This window comes from Brassica rapa, chromosome A03, assembly GCF_000309985.2.
Source record: "Brassica rapa cultivar Chiifu-401-42 chromosome A03, CAAS_Brap_v3.01, whole genome shotgun sequence".
Taxonomy (NCBI): Eukaryota; Viridiplantae; Streptophyta; class Magnoliopsida; order Brassicales; family Brassicaceae; genus Brassica; species Brassica rapa.
The window spans coordinates 9,939,538-9,963,271 of NC_024797.2; the positions used below are offsets into that span (position 1 = coordinate 9,939,538).

General features: G+C 37.0%; 7 protein-coding genes across 10 annotated transcripts; 3 read left to right on the forward strand and 4 right to left on the reverse strand.

Moving 5' to 3' along the window:
- Positions 1-1,375: 1,375 nt before the first annotated feature.
- Positions 1,376-4,062, reverse strand: LOC103857862 (probable receptor-like protein kinase At2g39360). The gene has a single exon (XM_009135111.2). It carries the CDS (start codon positions 3,998-4,000, stop codon positions 1,544-1,546), a length of 2,457 nt encoding a protein of 818 aa, XP_009133359.1. The 5' UTR covers positions 4,001-4,062; the 3' UTR covers positions 1,376-1,543.
- Positions 4,063-4,089: 27 nt separating this feature from the next.
- Positions 4,090-9,310, reverse strand: LOC103857863 (protein FAR1-RELATED SEQUENCE 5). 2 transcript variants are annotated; one of them, XM_018657920.2, is made up of 3 exons: positions 6,659-9,310; positions 6,359-6,578; positions 4,090-6,077 (listed from the first exon to the last, which is right to left on the reverse strand). In XM_018657920.2, the coding sequence occupies exons 1-2, from the start codon at positions 8,786-8,788 to the stop codon at positions 6,405-6,407; spliced, it is 2,304 nt and encodes a 767-aa protein (XP_018513436.1). In that variant the 5' UTR covers positions 8,789-9,310; the 3' UTR covers positions 4,090-6,077; positions 6,359-6,404. The 2 variants fall into 2 exon arrangements, with proteins under 2 accessions (XP_018513436.1, XP_009133360.1); XM_009135112.3 differs by lacking the exon at positions 4,090-6,077 and having other exon boundaries at positions 6,225-6,578.
- Positions 9,311-9,541: 231 nt separating this feature from the next.
- On the reverse strand, positions 9,542-10,585 carry LOC103857864 (60S ribosomal protein L35-2). Its single transcript, XM_009135113.3, has 4 exons — positions 10,493-10,585; positions 10,260-10,395; positions 9,917-10,073; positions 9,542-9,782 (listed from the first exon to the last, which is right to left on the reverse strand). The coding sequence occupies exons 1-4, from the start codon at positions 10,494-10,496 to the stop codon at positions 9,708-9,710; spliced, it is 372 nt and encodes a 123-aa protein (XP_009133361.1). The 5' UTR covers positions 10,497-10,585; the 3' UTR covers positions 9,542-9,707.
- Positions 10,586-13,325: 2,740 nt separating this feature from the next.
- LOC103857865 (caffeoylshikimate esterase) lies at positions 13,326-16,511 on the forward strand. Its single transcript, XM_009135115.3, has 8 exons — positions 13,326-13,516; positions 13,593-13,625; positions 13,723-13,849; positions 13,937-14,083; positions 14,367-14,497; positions 15,525-15,662; positions 15,745-15,843; positions 16,080-16,511. The coding sequence occupies exons 1-8, from the start codon at positions 13,514-13,516 to the stop codon at positions 16,353-16,355; spliced, it is 954 nt and encodes a 317-aa protein (XP_009133363.1). The 5' UTR covers positions 13,326-13,513; the 3' UTR covers positions 16,356-16,511.
- A 245-nt stretch (positions 16,512-16,756) lies between these two features.
- LOC103857867 (dirigent protein 9) lies at positions 16,757-18,955 on the forward strand. The gene has a single exon (XM_009135118.2). The coding sequence runs from the start codon at positions 17,741-17,743 to the stop codon at positions 18,668-18,670; it is 930 nt and encodes a 309-aa protein (XP_009133366.2). The 5' UTR covers positions 16,757-17,740; the 3' UTR covers positions 18,671-18,955.
- LOC103857866 lies at positions 18,742-21,724 on the reverse strand. Of its 3 annotated transcripts, none has more exons than XM_009135116.3 (4): positions 20,667-21,724; positions 19,892-20,516; positions 19,657-19,816; positions 18,742-19,582 (listed from the first exon to the last, which is right to left on the reverse strand). In XM_009135116.3, the coding sequence occupies exons 2-4, from the start codon at positions 20,501-20,503 to the stop codon at positions 18,981-18,983; spliced, it is 1,374 nt and encodes a 457-aa protein (XP_009133364.1). In that variant the 5' UTR covers positions 20,504-20,516; positions 20,667-21,724; the 3' UTR covers positions 18,742-18,980. The 3 variants fall into 3 exon arrangements, with proteins under 3 accessions (XP_009133364.1, XP_009133365.1, XP_033144413.1); XM_009135117.3 differs by having other exon boundaries at positions 19,892-20,522; XM_033288522.1 differs by having other exon boundaries at positions 19,892-20,525.
- Positions 21,725-21,963: 239 nt separating this feature from the next.
- On the forward strand, positions 21,964-23,009 carry LOC103857868 (60S ribosomal protein L23a-1). The gene is made up of 3 exons (XM_009135119.3): positions 21,964-22,117; positions 22,202-22,253; positions 22,446-23,009. Exons 2-3 carry the CDS (start codon positions 22,238-22,240, stop codon positions 22,880-22,882), a joined length of 453 nt encoding a protein of 150 aa, XP_009133367.1. The 5' UTR covers positions 21,964-22,117; positions 22,202-22,237; the 3' UTR covers positions 22,883-23,009.
- The last annotated feature ends 725 nt before the right edge of the window (positions 23,010-23,734 follow it).

Genomic DNA, 23,734 nt, shown 5'->3' on the forward strand with positions numbered 1-23,734 from the left:
CTAAAAAAAGTCATCTGATCATAGAAAACTAAAATGGTATTTTTATTGACATTTACTATAGTATTGATTTTTTTTTTGTGCACCAATTTTTCATTAGAAATTTAAAAGGTCTCAGGCTCAAAGTTCAGCCCGTGGAGGGTCCATAACAAGAGAGTTTCTGAGAGTGGTTTTTGCCACTATAGTATTGATTTAAAGTGCACTTTTATATGTAAAATCACCAAAATATTCCCACCTACTAAAATTCTCTGGTCCAAGGCGGTGATAGTGGATTAACATATGTAAGCATTAAACATTATATTAAGGAAATGATTTTACAATTCCACTCATATATTGACTTTTTTGTCATTAACTTTTGTTGACTCTTGATTATTAATGCCCACTCTTTTCGTGCCGCCACGATCAAAGGACGTGAAGAAGATTCATGCCCATTTTATTTTGGTTATCAACAAAACTAAGAGCGTAGCCGGCTTTATATTAATGGAACTAGAGCCATGGAACATTGTCTTTTCTATTTAAGTTACTAATAACTAGTAGTTTTTTTGGGTGTTACAACGAGTCAACGACTAATTTACAAAGGTTCCAAAGGACGTGAAGAAACCTTTTCGCAGAAAATTCATATGTTTTTTTAGAATTTCAAATGTCATCTCTTTTTTAAGCCACAAAATAAAATTTATCCGCAAATCTCGCATGGATCCATATTTGTCTTAATCTCATTTTTGTCGTATTCTAGATAGAATAGCACACGACAAGAGTCGAGAGTATTTGTCAGATCTTTGTTGTTTTCGTCAGACCCTCAATGCCTAATAGATGATTGATCTATCTTTCCTTCCAACAAGGGCAACACACTTATCATGGGCCATTGGTCACCTACTCACTCTCCTCTCTGTACTGAGGATCTAATTGTAGCACCTCCCATCAATTACGGTTATGGTTAGTGGACTTTTCACGTCTGTTCCCTTGGTCTCTAGGTTCCACTTCGTATGATGGTCAGTGCATTAATTTTTAGATATTTGAACAATTTTGTTTACTCAGTTTGTAATTTATTTTTTATTTTTTTGCTAAGGTTACACGATATCTGACATCATTAGTTATAATTTTTTCATTACTCCAGTTTAAACATGTTTAATTTAAAGTCATTTTTAAATAGGTGAAAGAAAAAGTAAATATATTTCGGTAATATAAATAACTATTTTTTTAATCTTTCTACATGCACCACTACATACTACAAAACGAGATATTACCTGAATATCCACATATATTTCTATAACTTTGTGTTCCACATATATGAACATGTCTATTGGCCTTAGCTAGTAGTGAATTTACTACATCTGTAGCGATAAACCAAAAGCTATCATGCCACCACACGCATGCAACAAAAATGAAAAGTATTAATGCAAATAAATATATAGAAAAGAATAGCAATAATATGTTTAGGATTTGCAGTGCATGTATACAAACAATGCATAAACAAATAGTGTGTTCTCTCCTTCTCCTCCTGTTCAAACAACACTCTATAGTAACTTATATACTCTTCTTCTTCAGATCAATCTCTTTCTCTCGTTTCTTCTCCCACCACCATTCGCGCGAAAACCTTACTCATTGAGACCCCTTCTATATCTCCCATTCCATTCACACTAAACTGCACCGTTGACCCCACAACACTAGCCTCTGGACCATCATCCACCATTGCTTCTTTCTCATCTTTCGTTTGAACCTGAAGCATGAACTCTAGGTTCCACAACAAGTCTCCCATTGTTGGTCTCTCAACTCCATTTTGAGCCAAACACTTCTCTGTCAACTCACAGTACTTCTTCACCTCCTCAAGCTTCACATTCCCATCAAGAAAAGGGTCTATGATCTCTTCCATCTTCCCTTTCTTCACCAACTTCATCGCCCATTCGATCAAATTCACTTTCTCTCTCGGAAGAGATGGATCAATGACCGGTCTCCCGCATAGTACTTCAAGCATTACCACACCGAAAGAGTAAACATCTGACTTCTCAGTCAACTGCTGTCTTGTCAAGTACTCTGGATCAAGATAACCAAAGCTTCCTTTAACCGCGGTACTCACATGAGTCTGGTCCAGATCAGGACCAGTCTTAGACAATCCAAAATCCGCAACTTTGGCCATGAAATTATCATCTAATAAAATATTAGCCGACTTCACATCGCGGTGTATGACCGCTCTTGTTGAGCCTGTGTGGAGATAGTGAAGCCCTCTAGCTGCACCAACACATATCTCAAGCCTTTGTCTCCAACTCAACCTTTGATTCTCTGAGTCATACAAGTGATCCTTAAGTGTCCCCTTCTCCATATACTCATACACAATGATCATCTCACTGTTCTCATCACAGTACCCAATCAAAGAAACCAAGTGTCTGTGTCTGAACTGAGACAGCATCTCAATCTCTGTCTTGAACTCAGCTAGACCTTGGCGAGATTTTGGAGCAGCGCGCTTCACGGCTATCTCGGTCTTGTCTCTCAAGACACCTTTGTAGACTTTACCAAACCCACCAACTCCAATCACTAAACTTTCGTTAAAGTCATCAGTTGCTTCTTTGATTAAAGCCAAAGGGTATCGATAACCGATCTTCGAGCTGGAAAATATCAAGCTTTCACCTGTTTCGTTCTGCTGCTTAATCTCCTCATCTCCAGTCTGTATTTGTCTTCTTCTCCTTATGCACAAAGAAAGTATAACCACACCAAACACTAAAGCAACACACAGAGCTGCAGCTACTCCACCTATCAATCCAATACTCGGTTTCGAACTCTTTTTACCCTTCGGAGAAACAGCATCAGAAGCATCAACACTCTTCTTATCATTGCTAAGCTTCATAATCTCAAACCCGTTAATGAAAGACACAGGGTAAAAAGACACGTCCATAACTCCACCAATAGAAAGACTCAACTCTCCTTCCAAACTCATCGCCTTCAGCATCACCGCGTCGACAAAAGAAGGAGCTCCAAAGGTTCCATTCGCGACTTCAGACATATCAACAGACTCAACTCTCTCCGAGTTAACGTAAATGTCGAAGCTTATCTGACGAAGATTCCCGAAATGATCCACTATGATGTTACAGAAGTGGAACCTGAGAAAGTAATCGAAACCAGGGTCGACTCTGAACGTCCACGTTAAGTTGGCGTTTGTGTTTGGATTGTCCTCGGAGTTCAACCTCGTGGCGGTTCCGTAGACGTACACTGGCGCAATGTCCTCTGTTATGTTGTTGCCACCAGCGCTGAAGTTAACAGCTTTGAGGTTTACCACAGGGAGACCAAAGTGAGCTACTCCCATGTAGGTAGAGTCAGCATCCCATTGCCTCCATAGCTTGTCTTGACCACGAGAGACGCTCAAGTTCCCCATGTTTATCCGAGAGACGGTCTCCATGGCGTGAGTGCTGAGTTTGCGACTCTTTGTCGTCGTACTAATGAGTCCTGCTTCCTCGGGGAGGAGATTCTCTGGAAGCTTGAAGACTTCCAAGGCGTTGACGAAGGCGAAGGAGCCTGTTTCGGGACGGAAGTGGAGAGAGAGAGTGCTGGTGGAGATTTTTAAAGTGTATTCTTTCACAACAGAGGTCGTTGAAGGTTTGTTGTGTCGGAACAGAGTAAAGTTCTGAGAGGAAACAGAGAATCTAGCTGAGGTTAGATCTCGGGGGGAAGATGAGGCGAAGGGTTGGAAGTAGAGACGAATCAAGAACCATCCGTGTTGGTTGATCGTGAATCGGTAAGTTGATTCGTTGGAGAAGACTCTCGCCGTCTGAAACAGAGTCGACTCTGTTCCTGGAGGAAGGGTGTTGGATTCGGTGGTTGTGACGGAGACTCCTCCCGAGGAAACGTTGATTTCCCGACCGAGGTTGCTGTCGGATACGAAGGTTCGGTTGTTGACTGTTGCATTCTCCGGCGATCCACAGTTGATGAAGAAAGTGTCGGAAGAAGCAGAGGAGACCCGTGAAAAACAGAGGATTGTTAGAACTAATAAAGTTGAGAGCTTTAGGCTTATCATAGCCAACGATGAACAGAGGAGAGCACAGTTGAATCTTGGAAGAGAGTTTAAGAACAGAGAGGCAAATGGGTAATCACGAAATCTTTAGGACACACAGATTATGTCGGAGAAGATAAAAGTAAAGGTGGAAAGAAAGGTTACATGAACAAAAACATTTACATCAGCTCAATAACTAACGCTTTTACACTTGTTGGAGAGAAGAAAAAGTCTAGAAAGTTGTTATTTTAGAGTCTTGAAAAGTGGTTTATAAATCAAGAAGACGAGAAAAAGAGAGAGAGAGAGAGAGATGATACACAAGTTGATTAACAAATCTGTTGACAAAAGCTGTAATAACAAATGTAAAATCAACAAGAAGAAGGGGGAGAGGCACGAGAAAGTTTTTGTATTTTTATGTATATTTCGTTTTCAACGTTTGGGTTTTGACAAGCTCATCAAGCTGGAAATTCAATAAGATGTTAAGAATAATAGTAATATAATAGAAATGAGGATAAGAAAGCCAAAAAGAGGAGGAAGAAGATGAGATTGGAGAGGCATAATAAATGATAAATCAAAGATAATTATTTCCCACCGGCTTCAAACGTGCCGTTAGGTTTGAGTTGTTCAAGACAACGACAGTATAATTGTCCTTTTTGATAGTATTTGAATCAATCAGTATTTATTCATGTATGTATCAGAGAAAATATTGATTTTTATTATTAAAATATTTTTATTTAACAAATAGATTAAAATTTTAAAACATTTATAGTAATGAATATAAATACTTCATCTGTTTCAAAATAACATTTAAAATATTTGAAAACATATTAACAAAGTTATTAAAAATTTCTACTTTACCTATAATTAGTATATTATTTTATGTGATTTTTAGTTAATGAGCTAAGAAGAGAGATAAAAGTTATAATTTTTATTTAACAAATATATTAAAAATGTAAAACATTTATATTAAAATAATATAAATCAAAGTAAACATTTTATATATTTTTTGTGAGTTTAACAGTTTTACTTGTATTATATTGAAAATTAGTTTTCTTACTATAAATCACATTATATGTAATTCCATTCCAAACTTTAAATTTGTTAGTGTAAAACATTAATAAACCATTAAATTAAAAGACTTCCACAAAATGAGATTGGTTCGAAGAATGAAATGAACAACATAATGTGAACAAAAGTGTCATATAAATAGAAACATTCCTAATTACATTGTTTCTAAAGAATGAAATGAAATCTCTTTGTGATGTCAAAAAAAAAAAGAACTCTCTGGGTGTTATACAAACGACAACGTCTTATTATGTAAACAATACTTTTTCGAAAAAACATAACATCAAAAAAATATAACTAAAGCAGTTTTAATTTTTTTGGACATGTTTAAATTTTTTTGGTCAAAAAAAAATATTAAAAATAGGAAGAACATGTTTAATTAATTACATAATTTATTTTGATCATTATCTAGCTGTTTTTTGTTATTACATGTAATGTATATTGCTTTTGATATACATGCACCACACAATATCATATATGATGATAATATATATAGTAGCCGATCCACGCCTCCACAAACAAAAGTTCATTTGGGTATCACTAAATAGTATTGTTTAATGTCGTTGATATATATGTTTTCTATGCAACATATCGTATATTTTTAATTAAGAGAATATTTGGACTATGTCTTGAGGTGTTCCGTGTATAAACATTCTACGTTTAAACTTTTATTACCAACTATAATTAGGAGACTATCGTCTATCAAGTTTTAGGATTGCATAAACTCGTGATTAATTTATTCCTTCTTCCGACTAGTGTCATTATTTATTCATCAAATCAGAAAATATCACATGGTTGGTTTGTGATCTAAGGAATTTCTGTTGAGAAATTTACTCAAAAATAATATACACCAATTGTTAAAAACGAATTCTAAAAAAAGAACAAGCAGAGACATTGGGATCATGTTCTTCTATGCATTAAGAGCATTTGGGATGAGTGAAGATCTTGTGCTTCTGCAGTTCTGCTTGATAGGCAAGTGAACATAGACCTCGTGAACTTCCTGCTGACAAACATCTCTCTTGTCTCGATCAATGGCCTGACAAAACAAACAGAGATTGTGACTATCACATTGTCAAGAACATGTACAAAGAAACCCAAAATCAGAATCAATACGAGCCTGCTAGAAAGATTTTTTTTTGATCAAACAACCTGCTAGCAAGATACATAACATCACAATTCAACGGGAAGGAATAAACTTCATGCTCTTACTCATTGAGAAAATGATTGAGGGTACAATCTATTGCAAAGACTACCTACTGTAACAGGGAAATAATGAAAATTGGTCCCTTTTTCAATAAAACCTAAGATATAATATACATGAGCAATCATATAAGATGATGGCAGCTGGAACTTGTTGCTTGTTTCACAGACTATCCTTTAAGCTGATTTTGATGTTCTGCACTTTGATGGACACCTGTAACTTTTGATCTTCCATTTCTTTCAAGACCGAAAGTAGGTTAGTCCTGTAGGCTTCACATCTCCTGTTTGCTAATTCCAGCTCGTTTCTGAGCTCAATAATCTTCTTGTCCATTTCATCCTGCAAAACCAGAACCAATATGGTCATCCATTACAAAACACTGACTGTGCAGGACAAAACCAGAACAAAAGATGCGTTACCTCGGGCTCATCTTGCTGAGAGTCCTCATTACGGAGTATCTGCTCTCCACCACTTGCAGAGTTCCCTTTAACATGCCCGTTAGCCATAGTTCTCCTAACTTCGTTTTTCATTTCCAAGGACACAGTCTTGGCAGCTTCTTGCAGAGCAACTAGAGCGACGTCACAAGTATACAGAGATTTCCCCGCTTCTTGCACAAAACTAAAAGCTTTATGGCGTAAGGTGTTGTACCGGACAGTATGAGACTCCAAGTAATTATCATACGCATGCAAACCATAGTCATCGAATATAACACTGCTCTTGGCATTTCTCGTCCATCTTTTCAGGATATAGTAAGGCGGAAGCGTAAGGAGATTGGTGACACGGAAGACCGCCAATATATGTCTACACACAATCCCAGAGAACTCAAACATCTGGCAACTGCAGTTCGCTCTCATCTCCAAAATGTTGAACTTAACGCAATGAGCCTTGTGAGTCTCTCCGTACTTCGCAACCTGGTAGGTACCGAGATCCCCATCGTCATCAGCTTTGGACGCCATGAAAGTCAAAGTCCCCACAAGCTCCTCCTGAAACCTCGTGAACAGCTTCCTCGTGTAAAGCTCAGACGCCTGCTTCTCCATCGGAGACGGAGTCTTCAGAACGGGAGGCGAGTTCATCGTGTCGTAATCCGCTTTAACTTCTTTCTCGAGACGACTCTCCAAAGCTTTCTCGTACAGCTTAAAGAACTGGCTCAGATTAGTCGAAGCGTTGATGTAACCATCAAAATACGAGTTGATACTGTCACTACGCTGAGTGGAAGACATCTCCGCGAAAAATGTATCACGGAGATAGACAGGAACCCACTGGCGTCGATCAGAGTACAACGCTTGTAGCCAGTCATGATCCCTCAGCTCATACTTATCAAGAAGCGAAAACCAGCAGGACTCAAAATCCTCAACAGAGTCGGTCACATTCACACTCTTGTGTAAATCAGACTCAAACGAAGGATGCCTGAGAAACACATGAGACAACTTCTCCTGACATTTCTTAAAAATATGCCACTTGCAGAACCTGTGACGAGCCTCAGGAAAAACCTGCATCACAGCAGCACGTATAACCGCGTCGTGATCAGTAGTAATCGAAACAGGAGAGCGTCCCGACATCGCTGATAACCAAGTCTTGAAAAGCCACACGAAAGAAGCCTCATTCTCATTAACAATAAACGCGCATCCAAACAGAATCGGCTGCCCATGATGGTTCACACCAGTGAAAGGAGCAAAAGGCAAACGATACCTATTAGACCTGTAAGTCGTATCAAACGTCACCGTATCACCAAAGTAAGTAAAATCAGTTATAGCTTTGGGATCAGCCCAAAACACGTTACCAACAGACTCATGATGATGATGATCATCCTCGACGGAGTAAAAGAAGGAGGGATTATCAGCATTCATCTGCCTCAAGTAATCAAGAAGAAGCTGAATCTCTCCCTGTATACTCTTCTGCCTATTGTTCCTCATGTAATTCCTACAATCCACCTCGGTAAACCCAACTCTGCTAATCCCACCGTACTCTTTAATCAGAGCGGACATTATCCTCCTGGGCCCCATCCCAGCGGCCTGCAACGTGTCAATCAAAGTCTTGGCGGGGCCCGAGATCTGCCTGTGGGACCTCAAGCAGTGGACCTGATCTGGAGGAACCAGCTCGTGATTGTGCTCTTTAACGAACCCAGATACGGCCCATTTACCGGAGGAGTCGTGCATCTTAACGGATAAGGAGGCTTTGCAACCGACACGTGTGATGGTTCTGGGACGTTTGATCTCTCTGTCCTTGGTGCGTTTCTCGTTCATGTTCCTGAAGCCTTCTTTGGCGCAGACGAACTGTCGCTGGATGATGGCGCCGTCGCGGCGGGAGCGGCGGGAGGAGCTGACGCGGGTGCTGAAGCCGATGCGGCGGGCGTAGGAGTTGTAGAAGGCTTTGGCGGATTCCTCGGATTCGAACTCGAGGCCTTCGTATGGCTCGAGGTCGCCGTCGGGGAAGTAGGTGGCGGCGTCGGAGGAGTTGGTGGTGTCGTCGAGCATGTCGATCGCGTCGTTGGGCTCGATGTCGATGCCGTCGTCGTCTACGTCGAAGTCGAGCACTTCTTCGTTATCCATTGCGAGATCGTTCGTCGGAGAACAGAAGAAATCGACACAGAGGGAAGGAGGATCTTGATTTTAGAGAACCCTAAATCGAGTGGGAATGATGAAGAACTAGTGGAAATAAAAGGGCTTTTGCGCAAAATCTATATGTTGAAACGAAATAATACGATACTGTTTACTTCCATACGATGTCGTTTTAGGCGTTATCATAGGATGCACAAATGCAAAGAAAATGATCCCAAAATAACTGGCCGGGCCTGTCCACCAGTTACTTCTCTAATACCGCCAATATATAACCTGATCGATTTATCAAAGGTTCAAAACCATGACACTGATCACTAGTCACTTTGAAAGCCACCTACTCATAAATGTGTTACCGTTTGCATTAAGGTAGACATGAAGTTAATTTAATGTCATCAGTGGATGTTTTTAGTGTAATAAAACTATTACTATTCCAATAAATTTTGGTATGCCATGATTATACAGTGTAATTACAGTTTACGTATGGCATGATAAGTCAGATATTCTTATACACAACTCAACAGTGAATCCATACTGGAATAGTTAGAAGTTTTTAAAATACTAGAAAGAAAAATTAAGTTTTGGCAGATGTTCTAAAAATCGATATAAACAGCAATTTCCTTAATATTGGTTTGACCATATACAAACTGATCCAAATCCAATGGACATATATATTCGGAGTAAAGGGTAGAACCGGTTTAAAATATGATCATCTTAATTTTTAACCCCAAGGCTTTCACTCACAGCTTGATCAGAAAACAATAATGCGTTTGTGAATCAAAATCTATCATTCAGAAGAATCGGTAAAAAGGAACATAAAACAAAAAGCCAAGTAGCCAACTCACTCGAGAGATAATATTCAAAACACAAAGATTGATGATGTGATTAATAATAATTAAGAACAAGGTCAAGGTTACACCTTAATAGCATACTTTCTAATTGGAAAGTACATTTCTTTCTTCTTCTCCCTTTCTGTCTTCAGCGATGCCTGTCCAAAAGCAAGCAACAATTCATTCAGTATCAACACACCATATGTTCATTACTCAAAATCAGTTTTTTTGCTTCTACTAAACACAATACAGTAAACAGAGATTGCGAGATATGAATAAAACATGAGTTTACCTGATGCTTGGTGAGTCTCCTCCTGATAGCTCTAGTCTTCTTGGGACGAAGATCAAGAGGCAAAAACTTCTTGTTCTTGTATGCCTCTCTCAGAGCAAGCTTCTGCTTCTGTGAGATCACTGTCAACACCTGAGCGATTGATTTCCTCACCACCTTACTTTAAAAACCAAAAACAAACAGAACCCATTTGAGATCTATGCTTCCTTAATCACTACCGCTAGCTAAATCATAAACAGAGCTATATAGTAGAGATTACGTGTTCGTCACGTTAATCACTCAATGTGAAAAAACAATTGCTAAATCACTCAAAATGTGACAAAAATGAAGATGTGGAAAAACATACATCTTAGAGAGCTTGTTGGGAGCACCTCCAGTGACCTTGGCGACGCGGAGAAGAGCTAGCTCGGCCTTGAAATCTTTCAACTGAGTCGAAAGATCGGTTTTTGATTTCTCTCTCAGCTCATGAACCTTGATCCTCGCTGTTCATGTTCCATTTCACAACACAAGTCAAGACCCAAACATAAACGAAAAAGATGTTTAACAGTCGAGGAATGTAAGAAACTTAGACTGGCTTACCCATGGCGTCTTCGAGTTCTCTGGCTTCCCCTTACTCTGTTTGAGTGTTGTGTTATGGGGACGATGACGGCTAAGACTTTTCGATCGGAACTTAGGTTATATTTACTTGGGCTTTGACTGAGGCCATTGTTAGTGGGCCTGTTTTGATATTATATGGCCCATTGTGTAATAGTTACACAATGTGAGTCGTATACGTAATTGTTTTTTTTTCTTCTTTTAAGAATATTAATGGTTTTGTTATTTCTTACAAGTCAAAGGCTATTTAAATTACTACTAGTACATATTTCTTTCTTCACGCTGGTTTTTTTTCTTATAACAGAAATTTTGAAATTTTAATTCATAATATTTAATAATGTTTACGAAAATGTTGATGGTAAAATGTTTAAAATGTAAACCACTTCTTTAAAACTGAATTGAACTCGCAATTTCGAATACCTTCAGAACTCCTAAACCCACCAACTATGATATCCTTCACATTGTTATATCGGTTAACTCGCTAAATAACAACTGATTGGTTCTATTACATTTTTTTCGAAAGACAATCGGTTCTGTTACTGCATCTATATAACATATAGACATTGTTTATGTCATATGTGGTATGTCAGTTCAAATTAACAAGAAACATGATTATACCATTTGTAGACGAATCAAGATCTTAATCTAGAAGGTGTTTGTGCATGTTACTTTCTTATACTCTATATTTCATAAAATGATTGGAGGGAGTACAAGGCAAAAAAATATAGGGAAGAATTATTCAAACAAAGGAAAAGATGTTACATGTAGGATATACCACTTGCATAGAATACACGGTTGGCATGAAAAATCTGTTTAGAATGTCCTTTTCTTTTCGTTTTTGACATCTAGAGTTAGACTGAATGAAAGAATTCACTTACAAAGAAGTTTTAGTTGAAGACGTTATGGTGATTAATAAATGTGACAGAGAAATGTAATTACGAGTAGAGTGATGTTAATGATCTCTAACAAATACAACCGCTCTAAAGTGGCTTTCCTTGTTTCCGGGAGTCGCTCGAGTCCTTTGGCTTAAGGCTCTTTCCTTCGCTTGTTACATGTTTCTTGGGCCACATTGTTAGGATTTGAAGAAATAGAAGTACACGCCGTTTATAACTTTAACGTAAGAGCTAAATCAACTTTTCTAACCACAACTTTTTTTTTTCTTTTTTTGACTAAACCACATAAATTTTATTGTGATCAATTTCAGACTTCTTATAAGATTTCGACTTGTCTCAATCTCCCTAGCTCTCTACGACTAATCAAGTACAACGATTACATGTATGACAAAAAAATCTGAAGAAAAGTAAACTTGACTAAAATATTAAAAATACTTTCAAATTTCAATATTCACTTTTCAAAAATTATTGAAGTCATTCCCGGACAATTCCGTAAAACCTCATAAAGAAATATTTGTTCTAAGGTCACTTTCCACTACCAATCTAAGTTACCTCAAAAATATATACAAATAATTTCAGTTCTGTAACTCAACATGCAGTATGTTAATCAGAATAATATATGGTTTAGAATTTACTTGAACTGAAACATTGTTTTATAAAATGTGTATTATATAGTTAACACATGTTCTACTAAAAAGTAGGCATATTTAACGGTTTGAGAATCCCTAAATGGAAAACTGGCCACAGTTTTGGGATATTTTATTTTATTCCACACTTTTAGCTTTACTCAAACGATTCATTCCTCAAAGGCTGGCTGCATATTTTGTTTATTGTCGATGATATGACATGTTGATATGCTGATCAATCAAAAAAATGTGTATTTGTCACTTTGAACATTGAATCATAAATAGTTTTAGAAACTTTTTTTTTTTGAAAAAGTAGTTTTATAAACTTCTATCATCGTATTGAGGTGTTAAATGTCTTTATTATTAAATTAATAAAGAAAGATGTTAAAAATATTCAATGGAGCAGAACTTTTATACCTAAGTATTTTTATACCTAGGTTTAATTAGTCAATATTAAAAAAAAATTATATTAGTTAATATTTTTATATGTAAAATAGTAGAAAAGGTAGATTTGACATTTTGTAAGTTTTGTATGCTTTAGGTTCCGTAAGCTCATGCGCTACTGTAGATCTCACATTTGATGGTTGACTTTGTTATGATCGTCCGTTTAGTATTTTATAATATAGAAATAACAAGTATATAACATTATTCATCTCACTTTCCAGCTTGATGTTCGATGAGATTAGAGAACTTCTACGACATCAGTTGTTTAAGTGTCTTGTATGCCCTTATCTTAATATATTGTATTTGCTTCTTTGTAATAGTTTGTTATTTGGCCATGATGACTTTATTATCATGTTGTATGAACACTTTTTCTATTTATAGAGAGTAATAAGAATCTATAAAATTGAAGTTTGTCCAAAAAAAATAAAATAAGGTGGATAGAATGTGACCAATGACAGTGCGAAAAATGTTAAATATCTGTCAAGAGATTGAAATGGTTTTGTTAATTAACCTTAGCATATTATAATGTAGATATGAGTTTCAATTTGGTGATGACAATCTTTCAAAAGATATGTCAAAGACTCAAAGTTTTACAACGCAAAATTGTATAGCCAATTTACACAAACTTTGCTTTCTTCTCCCCAAAATGAAAGAATTCTGAGGCATGGGAGTTTCTGTACGATTTGGAGGCTAATGAAATATTTTAAAACTTGAGGTGTTAATCGTGTTATTTTGAAAGTTGAGGGGGTGTTTCCGAACGTCGCCATACTTGAAAAGTTGCCACTTGTCAGAAAATCTGTCAATGACTTTTTTTTTTGTCAAGAAGCAAACAAAACGTGTTGGAGTGCGTGGAGAGGAAAGGGATCCGTTATTTCGTCACTATCAAACCAAAACGGCGTCACATTGTGGTACCATCTTTTCTTAACTGCCCAATATAAGCAGAGCCGTTCAGCAATTACATATCTCTTATCATTAAACTCGTTCGTCTCCAACAAAACTTAAAACAGAGAAAGTAAGAGACTTGGATCAACCTCTTCTTGAAAATGGTATACTCTCTGCCTTCTATCTCTTTCAGACCACATCTGAAAATATATTAACTCGTTGTTCTTGTGTTGTGTGAAGGCTAGTGAAACAGATAACATCATGTATGAAGAGGTATGTGTTCTATTATGCTAGTTAAAAAAAGAGTGTGTTATGTTCTTTATATAGATAGAGGAATCTGTGTGTTTGAATGATGATTAATTATATGCAGAGTTTCATTAAGAACACTCGAGGAATGAAGCTATTCACGTGCAAGTGGTTACCAGCAAGTCAAGAGCCAAAGGCTTTAATCTTCATCTGCCATGGATATGCAATGGAGTGCAGCATCACCATGAACAGTTGAGATCAGCCCACTTCATGATTTTCTATTATTCATTAAATAACGAAGTTTTATTAATGTTTTGTGATGAATATGATTGGATTAGGTACTGCAAGGAGGCTTGTGAAGGCAGGATTTGGAGTGTATGGAATGGATTATGAAGGGCATGGCAAGTCTGATGGGCTTGGCGCTTATATTCCAAACTTTGACCATCTCGTTGATGACGTGTCTGCCCATTACACATCCATATGCGGTAATCTTGACTTTTATACAGGGTGAATGTGTAATATTTTGACTTTGGAATGCTTATCTTTTGAAAACGTTGGCTCTGGACACACGGTCAAAGCCACTCTTCGTTTACCAATTACCATTCACAAATAGAAAAAATGTGAACTACTCAATAATTAGCATGATAAAAAAATGTTCTTGAGTTGATGTTATTGGATGAGAGAAAGTGACTCGTACGTAACTTTTTGTCGTATCACTTTGTCAGAAAATGATTACGATGTGTTTTTGTCTGTGGTTGGAATGATTAGAGAGAGAAGAGAATAAAGGGAAGATGAGGTTTCTGCTAGGAGAATCAATGGGCGGGGCAGTGCTTTTGTTGTTACACAGAAAGAAGCCTGAGTTTTGGGATGGGGCCGTCTTGGTTGCTCCAATGTGTAAGGTAACATTCATTCTATCTTTTTAGGTTACTGACAGTTCTCACTCGTAAGGAAAAAAATAAAATTATAAATAGAAAGCCACAACTGCATATATTTTATAAATTCTACAAAAACTTTGTATATATTGGAAGTAGAAAATGTATGAGCGAGCATGGCTTATAATTTGAGAGGCCAGTAGGGGAAAAGTATTAACTGGATATATGAGAAGAAGAAAGGTATTATGAAAAATACAATTTTCATTATATCTTCCATACAGAGATTAGTGGCCACCTAGTTTGTATTTTTCTCTTTAATTTTTTGACATATTTAAAACATTTTACTACTTTGGCGTGGGCAACATTTTGCTGCCTATCAGATCCAATAAGAACGGACATATGCAAATGCCAAAATCTTGGCTGTCAAATATTAAAGGGGGCATTATGATGTGAAACTAGCTGATTTTAATCAAATATTGGGTGTAACTGGTTATCAATTTATGGAATATCATGAATGAATAGAATTAGAAAAAAATGGAATGTAGATGAATGGAATAAGAGAAGTTATGGAATAAAAAAAAATTGAATTCCATTCCACTCATTCCACTTATTCATGAATTTTTTTAACCATGAATGTGTTATAACTACATTCCATTTTTTTTTCAGACATTCCATAAGGAATCATTAGAATGAAATTTGTTTTTTATTCCATTCAAATGGTAAAAAAATTTTGGAATCTGCAGGAATAAACCATTCCAAATAATCTCATTCCAAAAACTTGTAATCCAGTTGCACCCATTGTATTAGTTACGTGTGAAGTTCAACCTCTTAAAGCATGAATACATTAATGAGGAAAAATATATATTTAAATATATATGAAGATTAGTCAAATATCTTGTTAATTATTAAAGCGCTCCCACTAAGTTTCTGAAGTAATCATGCAAATAAACTAATTTATAATGTATACTCAAAGCACATGCATATGCAAATCACTGAAGGTGCCTGGATGAGAATATTACTCACTAATCTTCGTTTGTTATTATATATGTCACAGATCGCAGAAGAAATGAAACCAAGCCCTTTGGTTATTTCGATATTGTCGAAGCTAAGCGGGGTTATACCCACATGGAAAATCATCCCTGGCCAAGATATTATTGAGACTGCTTTTAAACAGCCAGAAATCAGGAAACAGGTTCTTAAGCACATACTTATGACCTATTATAATGAAACGTAACGTATAGTTCAACTAATTATATGAAGTGAAATTATTGAAGGTTAGAGAAAATCTTTACTGCTACAAAGGACGTCCACGTTTGAAGACTGCTTATGAGCTCTTGAGGGTTAGCACCGATCTTGAGAAGAGACTTAATGAGGTATTTAACTCTTCGTTTACTATGCAGAAGTACCTGTCTATCATTTTTAAACTTCATAATGCTCTTAAAGTTTGTACATTATAACTAAGATTTTTGCACCAAATCGTGATGTCATAAAAAACCAGGTCATTTGCCTATTGCTCCAGTCCGAGCCTGCTACGTAGCGCTGAAAATTGAAATGTTATATATATAGTTAGGAAGTTAATTTTCGATTAATTTCATGTAATGGTTGATAGGTTTCGTTACCGTTCTTGGTGTTGCATGGAGAAGACGACAAAGTCACGGACAAAGCAGTGAGTAGAGAACTTTACGAGACTGCGTCGAGTTCAGACAAGACTTTCAAGTTGTACCCTGGGATGTGGCATGGTTTACTGTATGGTGAGACACCAGAGAACATTGAGATTGTTTTTGCTGACATCATTGGTTGGTTGGACAAGAGAGCTTCTGATGGACATGGAGGGTTTGAATCCGAGCTTAAACGTGAAAATGATGCTTTCCAATTGAAAGAGTAGGTAGTTGCATTATTTATCAATATCACAAACGAATAAAAACAATAGTCAAGTTCTGTTTGTTTTCCTTATCTCTCTCTTTTCTCTTGTGTATCTTTGTTGTAAAATGATATTTGTAACTTAAATTTAAAATTATGGGTATTTGATTTGGTTAAACAATGATGATTGTAATATTAAAAGTTAAGAACAGTTCTTAACTTAACAAATTAAAAGTTAAGACAGTATAAATTCTGTCATAGTCGCTACCGCTCTTCAACCAAAATGGAAGCTGCAAAATCTCAAGTAAAAGTCATTGTTACTATGTATTCATTAGCAAATAATTATATATCAACAAGTCCATTAATGATTTACAGAAGTTGACTTGTACTTTAGTTGTTGTTACGAGAGCTACTATTGATGTTAGAGAATGGATGAATGCAACAATAGTTGATCAAGGAAGGTACACAAGAAGGTGACATACAACAAGGCTCTCACATGGAAACGCTCACCAAGAAGTTGGTTTAAATGCAATTATGATGTTTCTTAGTCAGTGTTGATAAGATGGTTGGTAGGTTCCAAAACCATAGCAGGGCCGTCTCAAATTAATTTTAGGCCCTGTTCAGAAAATAATTTAATCGTACATTTTATCAAGTAATTTTAAAATTTAATAATTTTGTCTGATTTTTTAATTATAAATTCTAAATTTAGCATTATATCTAAAATTTTAAAATTTCTAACCATAATTTATTTATATATTTTGAAAAATTCTTAAATTTTTTATTTTTATATTTTGGGGCCGTGTTCAACAGCTCCACTTGCGCGTGCTGTTAGACGGCCCTGGACCATAGTACTGTTGAGGAGGCTGAATTATCTACACTAATCTGGGCACTACAATCTTGTTGGTCACTAGGATACACACCCAAGTTGAATTTGAAGAAGACAACCAAAACATTTCTTAAATCCTCAATATGATGGTCACTGATGTTCACCTCTGTTTGTATAAAAAGAGATCAGACAACCAATGTGCAAATGTTCTTGCTAGAAAGTACATACAATCTTCTGGTATGTAGTCTTTTTGACATACTTGTCCTTCTTCTTAAAAGAATATGTAGTTACTTACTAATTTAGTGTAATGATATAAAATTGAATTGGCAAAAAAAAAGTATCATTAAGTAAAAAGTATTTGGCTAACTCAAATACTAAAATAGAGGATACTAAAATAGAGGTTTAGTTGACTCTCAAACTCAACTAAAGCACATAAACATTAACAACAACTCCACTCTAATAACTCCACATCCCAATCACACAATACCAAATTCTCACATGCTCCTTATATAAACCCATTAAACCATTCCTCAGTAAACATCAACACACATAAGCAACTCTAGAATCCAAACTAAATACCAAAAATGGCCAAAACTCTTCACATAACAATCATTCTCTTCCTCATGGCCTCTAGTCTCCTCGCAAATATCGACTCCGCTAGACTTCTTGATGAGATCCAACCTCAGTCTCAGTTAGTCCCTACAGGCCAACTCCCCACCGTGGCTCCAACCGAAGCTGAGGAAGAACCTGCACCATCAACTACACTCCCAGCTGGTCCAGCAGGGGGTGGACACGAGCCATTACTCGAGTTCTTCATGCACGACGTGCTAGGCGGGTCACACCCATCAGCTCGTGTGGTCACAGGAATAGTAGCACAAACCGAAGTGAACGGCATACCATTCTCAAAGGCCAGCAACAGCATCTTCCCTGTAGACAACGGAGTCCCACTAGTCAACTCAAACAACATCAACAGCGTCATCAACCCAAACACAGCTCCACTTCTCACCGGCCTTGGCGGCGCTCAAACCACCACAGTGATCCAAAACACCAACGGCAACTCCAACGACGCCCTCAGCACCAACAGCCTCCCCTTTGTAACCGCGGGAAACCTCCCTCCAGGTGCTGCGCTCCAGCATCTCATGTTCGGTACCATAACCGTTGTGGACGATGAGCTAACCGAGAGCCACGAGCTCGGGTCAGCGGTTATAGGGAAGGCTCAAGGGTTTTACCTGGCTAGTTCATTGGATGGGACTAGCCAGACTCTTTCTCTGACTGTTCTGCTAGACAGAGAGCATGATCACCATGACACTTTGGATGATGCCATTAGCTTCTTTGGTGTTCACAGGACAGCCTCTCACGCCTCTCAGATTGCAGTTATTGGCGGGACAGGGAAGTTTGAGCATGCTAAAGGGTATGCAATAGTGGAAACACTGCATAACCAGAACAACCAGCATATCACTGATGGTCAAGACACCATCCTCCATTTCAGTGTTTACCTCACCTACAAAGCTTGAGTGTTGACCAAGCTATGATTGCTTATGCTTGTGGATTTTATCCTTTTGTTTGTATTAAATGAGACTGTTTCAATCAAAAATCTTGTTTCATTCACACTTTGACAAATGGGTACAAATGTCACAGTAACTTTTATAGCAATGTGACTGAACTTTCTAAGAGGCCAATCCTAGACCTGACAACAAAAACAATTTTGTATGCACATCTCCCTTTGATGATGCAACAACAACAACTACTCTCTCACTATTCTCAATCAAAATACAGAGAATGCAAAAAAAAAAAAAAAAGAATGAAAAGAATCACTTTGTAACTCTACATGAAGACTTCAAGCAACAACTCATCCACTATCATACTTTCTAACTCACAAACCACTCTCTCATCATCATCATCTTCAAGTTTGAACCAATCATCAAGGTCTATTACCGCCACTTTGTTGAATGATTCTTTCTTGGCTAGCTTCTCTTGTCTGGCAAGTACTTTACAGAGTTCTTGTTTCAGTCCACATGTGCTTAGCTCAACGCCAAGCCTCCTTGAGAGAGGTTTCTTCCAGGTTGGTGTAGCTGTAAAGGATTCTAGAATCTCTGCTAGACCTGAACTGACTCTGTCAAACAAAATCCTTCTTTCAGACCTCTTCCAAGATGTCTCAGTGTAATACTTTTTCTCCATCTTCTCGAAGACCTTGAAGGTCAGAGTATCAGGAACACAATTCTTGTCCATAAGTGAAACTTCAGACAAAATATCATCAATGTAAGAAGACTCTCTCCTTTCTTGAGTATCCAAGAGCCTGACTTGTTCACTGTCCTCGGTTTCAGAAGCAATCACAGGCTCCTCATCATCGCTTGATACTTCCATCCCACTCCCATCTGAATAACTATCTGATTCAGTTTTCAGGTCGTCAAGCTGCTTCTCTATACCTTTTGCCATTAGATGGTTTTAGTTACAGTTTATACAAAAAGAATACACAGAAGCTAACTTGTTTGTTCCTTACCATGAAGATCTAGATAAGGAAGCTCTTCACTGTCGTCATCTAACACATCGTCGTTAAACATTGGCTCAAGAACAGAAACAGGACTAGGCTGATGAGCTTCATCCGTCTGACATCCAGGAGAAGATGCTGTGGAGCAGTCTGATGAATCCTCACTTTCATCCTGCAGTTCCAATCAAGAGTTTTCACAATCTTATATCACACAACAAGTCACAATGTGCTCTCAGAGAATCATTACCTTGCTAATGGAACCTGGAGGAGATACATGTCTGAACTTGACATCTTGTGCGAATCTGTTCCGCTCCAAACTCAACACTGAGTCCCTCCTAGAGGTACTAACAATCAACTTAGAACCATCTTCTCTCACAGCTCCATCCTTCTTCTGAACCAATGTAGTAGTAGTAGTGACATTACAAAGTTTACTCATTTCATTTGGTTTCTTCTTCTCAGGGGTGACAATGTATTGCCCTTTCCTTCTACTATCTCGCAACTGAGAGTCACTACCGAAACCAAGAGGAGAGAACCGTCTCGGAGAACTCTCTTTCTTCTCAGCATTTGTGTGTTGTCTCAGCTTCTTCGGCTTCAAGTTCAAGTTTTGCTGATCAAATCTCCCACCAAATCTCCTCTGTTTTGGCTTCTGAGAGTGAGGAGGCTTAGCTCGTGCATCGATGATACCCTTGGAGGCTAACAACTCTGTTTTGTGTAGATAAACACGACACAGCTCCTTCGTTGGCACCACCTTGAAACCAGAATCAAAAGCTCTCGCCTTTACGTGACGCAGAGGTTGAGATACCCCATTGAAACGCACCGTTTTGGCGAAAACAGAGGATCTAATCTCTTTAGACTCCATCTCTTTCAACGACCTGCAACTACTTCAAGAAATCAACACATACCCAGATATTGAAATGAAGTAACGATAAAGAAAGTTGATTCCTTTTTGTAGAAAGAGACAAATCTATAAAAGGAAACTCAACAACAGAGAGACAGAGATCAAATCGGGAAAGCAATCTAACCTTTTTTTAATGGAAGTAAAGATCTTTTGCAGATCCCATCTGCGGAAAAAGAAACTTTGGGAGACGGATACACAATTGGCTCCTCTGACTTTTCTGAAAACGAAAACAGAGCAGATGAATTTGAAAACAGAGAGGTCAAACAAGATTGGTTGATTGAAGATGAGAAACGTTTCTCTCTCTCTCTCTGTGGGTCACAATCACTCTTTCAAATTTTTGTTTTGATAGAGAAGAGAAGACACGAAACGGAATCGACGTCAAAGATGGGTCAGTTTCATCACAAGAAATCTCTTTGCAATTTGATAATTAATATTTTAGTTTTTTATAAACCGTCCAATAATATTTGCATGGGGCCGCCACAATTATTCATGCAGAGAAAATTACGTCCCTCACTTTATTCTTCCTGTCAACAAAACATTTTTCATTTTTAAAAACTACAATATCCAAAAAAAGATGTATATAATATGTTATCTTACCACAATTAATGACTTCTTAGGCTGGCCGGCATTTGTTTATGTTTAAATCTACATATTTAATTTGGTGACGTAATGACAATTATATTGGATGAAAATTTTACTTTGTTTTATAAAAAGTGATTTAGTATAGATTACTATCTTTTAATATGCAAACAAAATAATAGAACCACAAAGCTGGTATGGTAGTATGTTAAGACAGGATATAAATTGACAAAAGATGACAGATTAGGAGAACACACAAAAGCAACATATATACTGAAATAAATATTAAATTTTTTTTGGGCATATGAAATAAATATTATACTAAAACAGACGAATATCTCTACTTTAAAATTCAGGCATCCAGCGTTAAGAATTTAAGATTAGTAGATTGCAGCTATTTCGTATTAAAAATTCAAATGTATATATATATATATATTATTTTTTATTTATAGTTTTAATTGTTCTGGATTACTTTCTAGTCACTGAATTCTTTTGCTGTAAATTAAAAAAAATTCAACAAATCTCCGACGATTCATTTTGCATGATTCAGCAAATTTCATCCTTTTTGTGTTGACGACAATTATAAATTTTTGAATGATATAACACGAAGTTATAAATTTATATTTCACAATAAAAATGTGAGAAATTTAAAAACATTTACTGAAAACAAAATTAAAATATACGAATTCTAAGTTTTTCTAATCAAAAAAAGAATTCTAAGTTTTTCTACAAATTGAAATTTGAGCTCTTTAACATAATGGGCTCGATTTGGGTATTTGAGTATTTTTCAGGTGATGAAGCGCATCACAAAACCGTTATATATCTTTTTTATCTTCCATATAGGCTTTAACATTAGAGGCGATTATAATATTAGGCCCAAGCAATCTAGGGTTTTGCCTTCTCTTTTATCAACATCATCCTCACCACTCCCCACTAATAAAAGTGTCTGCCGCTGCAAAACTCACCTCGCGTATTCAGCTGCTTTCACCTCACCAGGTTCGTGCGTCTTCGCCAATGATTCGTTATGTCAAAGCTTCGTTCTTTAGCTTTCTTACATTTCATTTTCATGTCTTCTAACAGATTTTGAAGTGGCAAGGAAAAGTCCAGACCAGAGCAATGTCTCCTGCTAAAGGTACGGTCTTTACGTTGATAATCATTTTCCATTTGCTCATCCTTGTTGAATATTCACTTGGGTCTCTTACAAAACTTGTTTTAAACGCAAACAGTAATAACTAGCCATGGCTTTAATGTTCTTAAGTTTTGAAGGATATGTTTTTATGTTTTTAAAAGTTGTTAAAGCTCTCTTGTGTTGGTTATTATGCAGTTGATACCACGAAGAAGGCTGACCCTAAAGCCAAGGCCTTGAAGGCTGCAAAGGCAGTGAAGTCTGGCCAAGCTTTCAAGAAGATTAGGACTAAGGTCACCTTCCACAGGCCAAAGACTTTGACCAAGGCTAGAGATCCCAAGTACCCGAGGATCAGTGCTACTCCTAGAAACAAGTTGGACCATTACGGTATCCTCAAGTACCCACTTACCACTGAGTCTGCAATGAAGAAGATTGAAGACAACAACACTCTTGTCTTCATTGTTGACATTCGTGCTGACAAGAAGAAGATCAAGGATGCTGTTAAGAAGATGTATGACATCCAGACCAAGAAAGTCAACACCCTCATTAGGCCTGATGGAACGAAGAAGGCTTACGTTAGGCTTACACCTGATTATGATGCTTTAGATGTTGCTAACAAGATTGGCATCATCTAAGTTTTATCTATCTCTGCCATTATAAAAACAGACTTGTGGTTTTGTTTCTCTTGGTAGTCTCTGTTTTTACAATACATTCTTGTTGCAGTTAATTGTTGAATTCAAGTTCTCTGTTTTTGAATTTGCTTATGGACAATCTTACCACAAAACACCCTTCTAAACTCTGCCAAAATGCAAACTATTCTGTGTCGATGGACGATCTCTTGAATGTCTCTGTTACCACATTTGTTTGGCTCCTTCGCTATCTATTTATCCACATGTTAACGAATTGAGGAAACTGAGAAATGACAGAAAGGATTAAGCCTAAGATCTGGACCGACAAAACTAAGGCAATATTGTTCATTGATTATACACATTTTCTTACCAGACGGATATTCTCTGTCCAAGTGCATCACTGAAAGCTTATTGTTCACTATCAACCGGCAATAATCTTGGCTCCTCAGTAAGAAACCAAACTCTTCTTCACACTGTTCTTCTCTTCATTAACACTTGAATAGCTTACAAAAAGTAAAAGGAAGCGGAAGCAATTGGAAGAGAAGGCACGCTCTTGTGGGAATAGGAACTTTATTGGCAACTTCAGTTCCAGTAACTTTGCTTGTTGCTGAAGGTAACCTGCCAAAAACGACTTCTTGTATTTTTTCTTCTTTCTTTTGTGACAAAGTATATGGCTTAGTTTGGTCTTATAATGTTTCTGCAGAGATACCAAAAAGCCATTCGTCTTTGTGGATCGACTGGAGGGTGATAAGCCATGAGTTTGTTATATATTTTGTTGTAAATATGAAACTTAAATGAAAAAGCTTTGGATTGGTTTCTTACTATTAAACTCCAATGATGATTGGTTTAATAAATAGA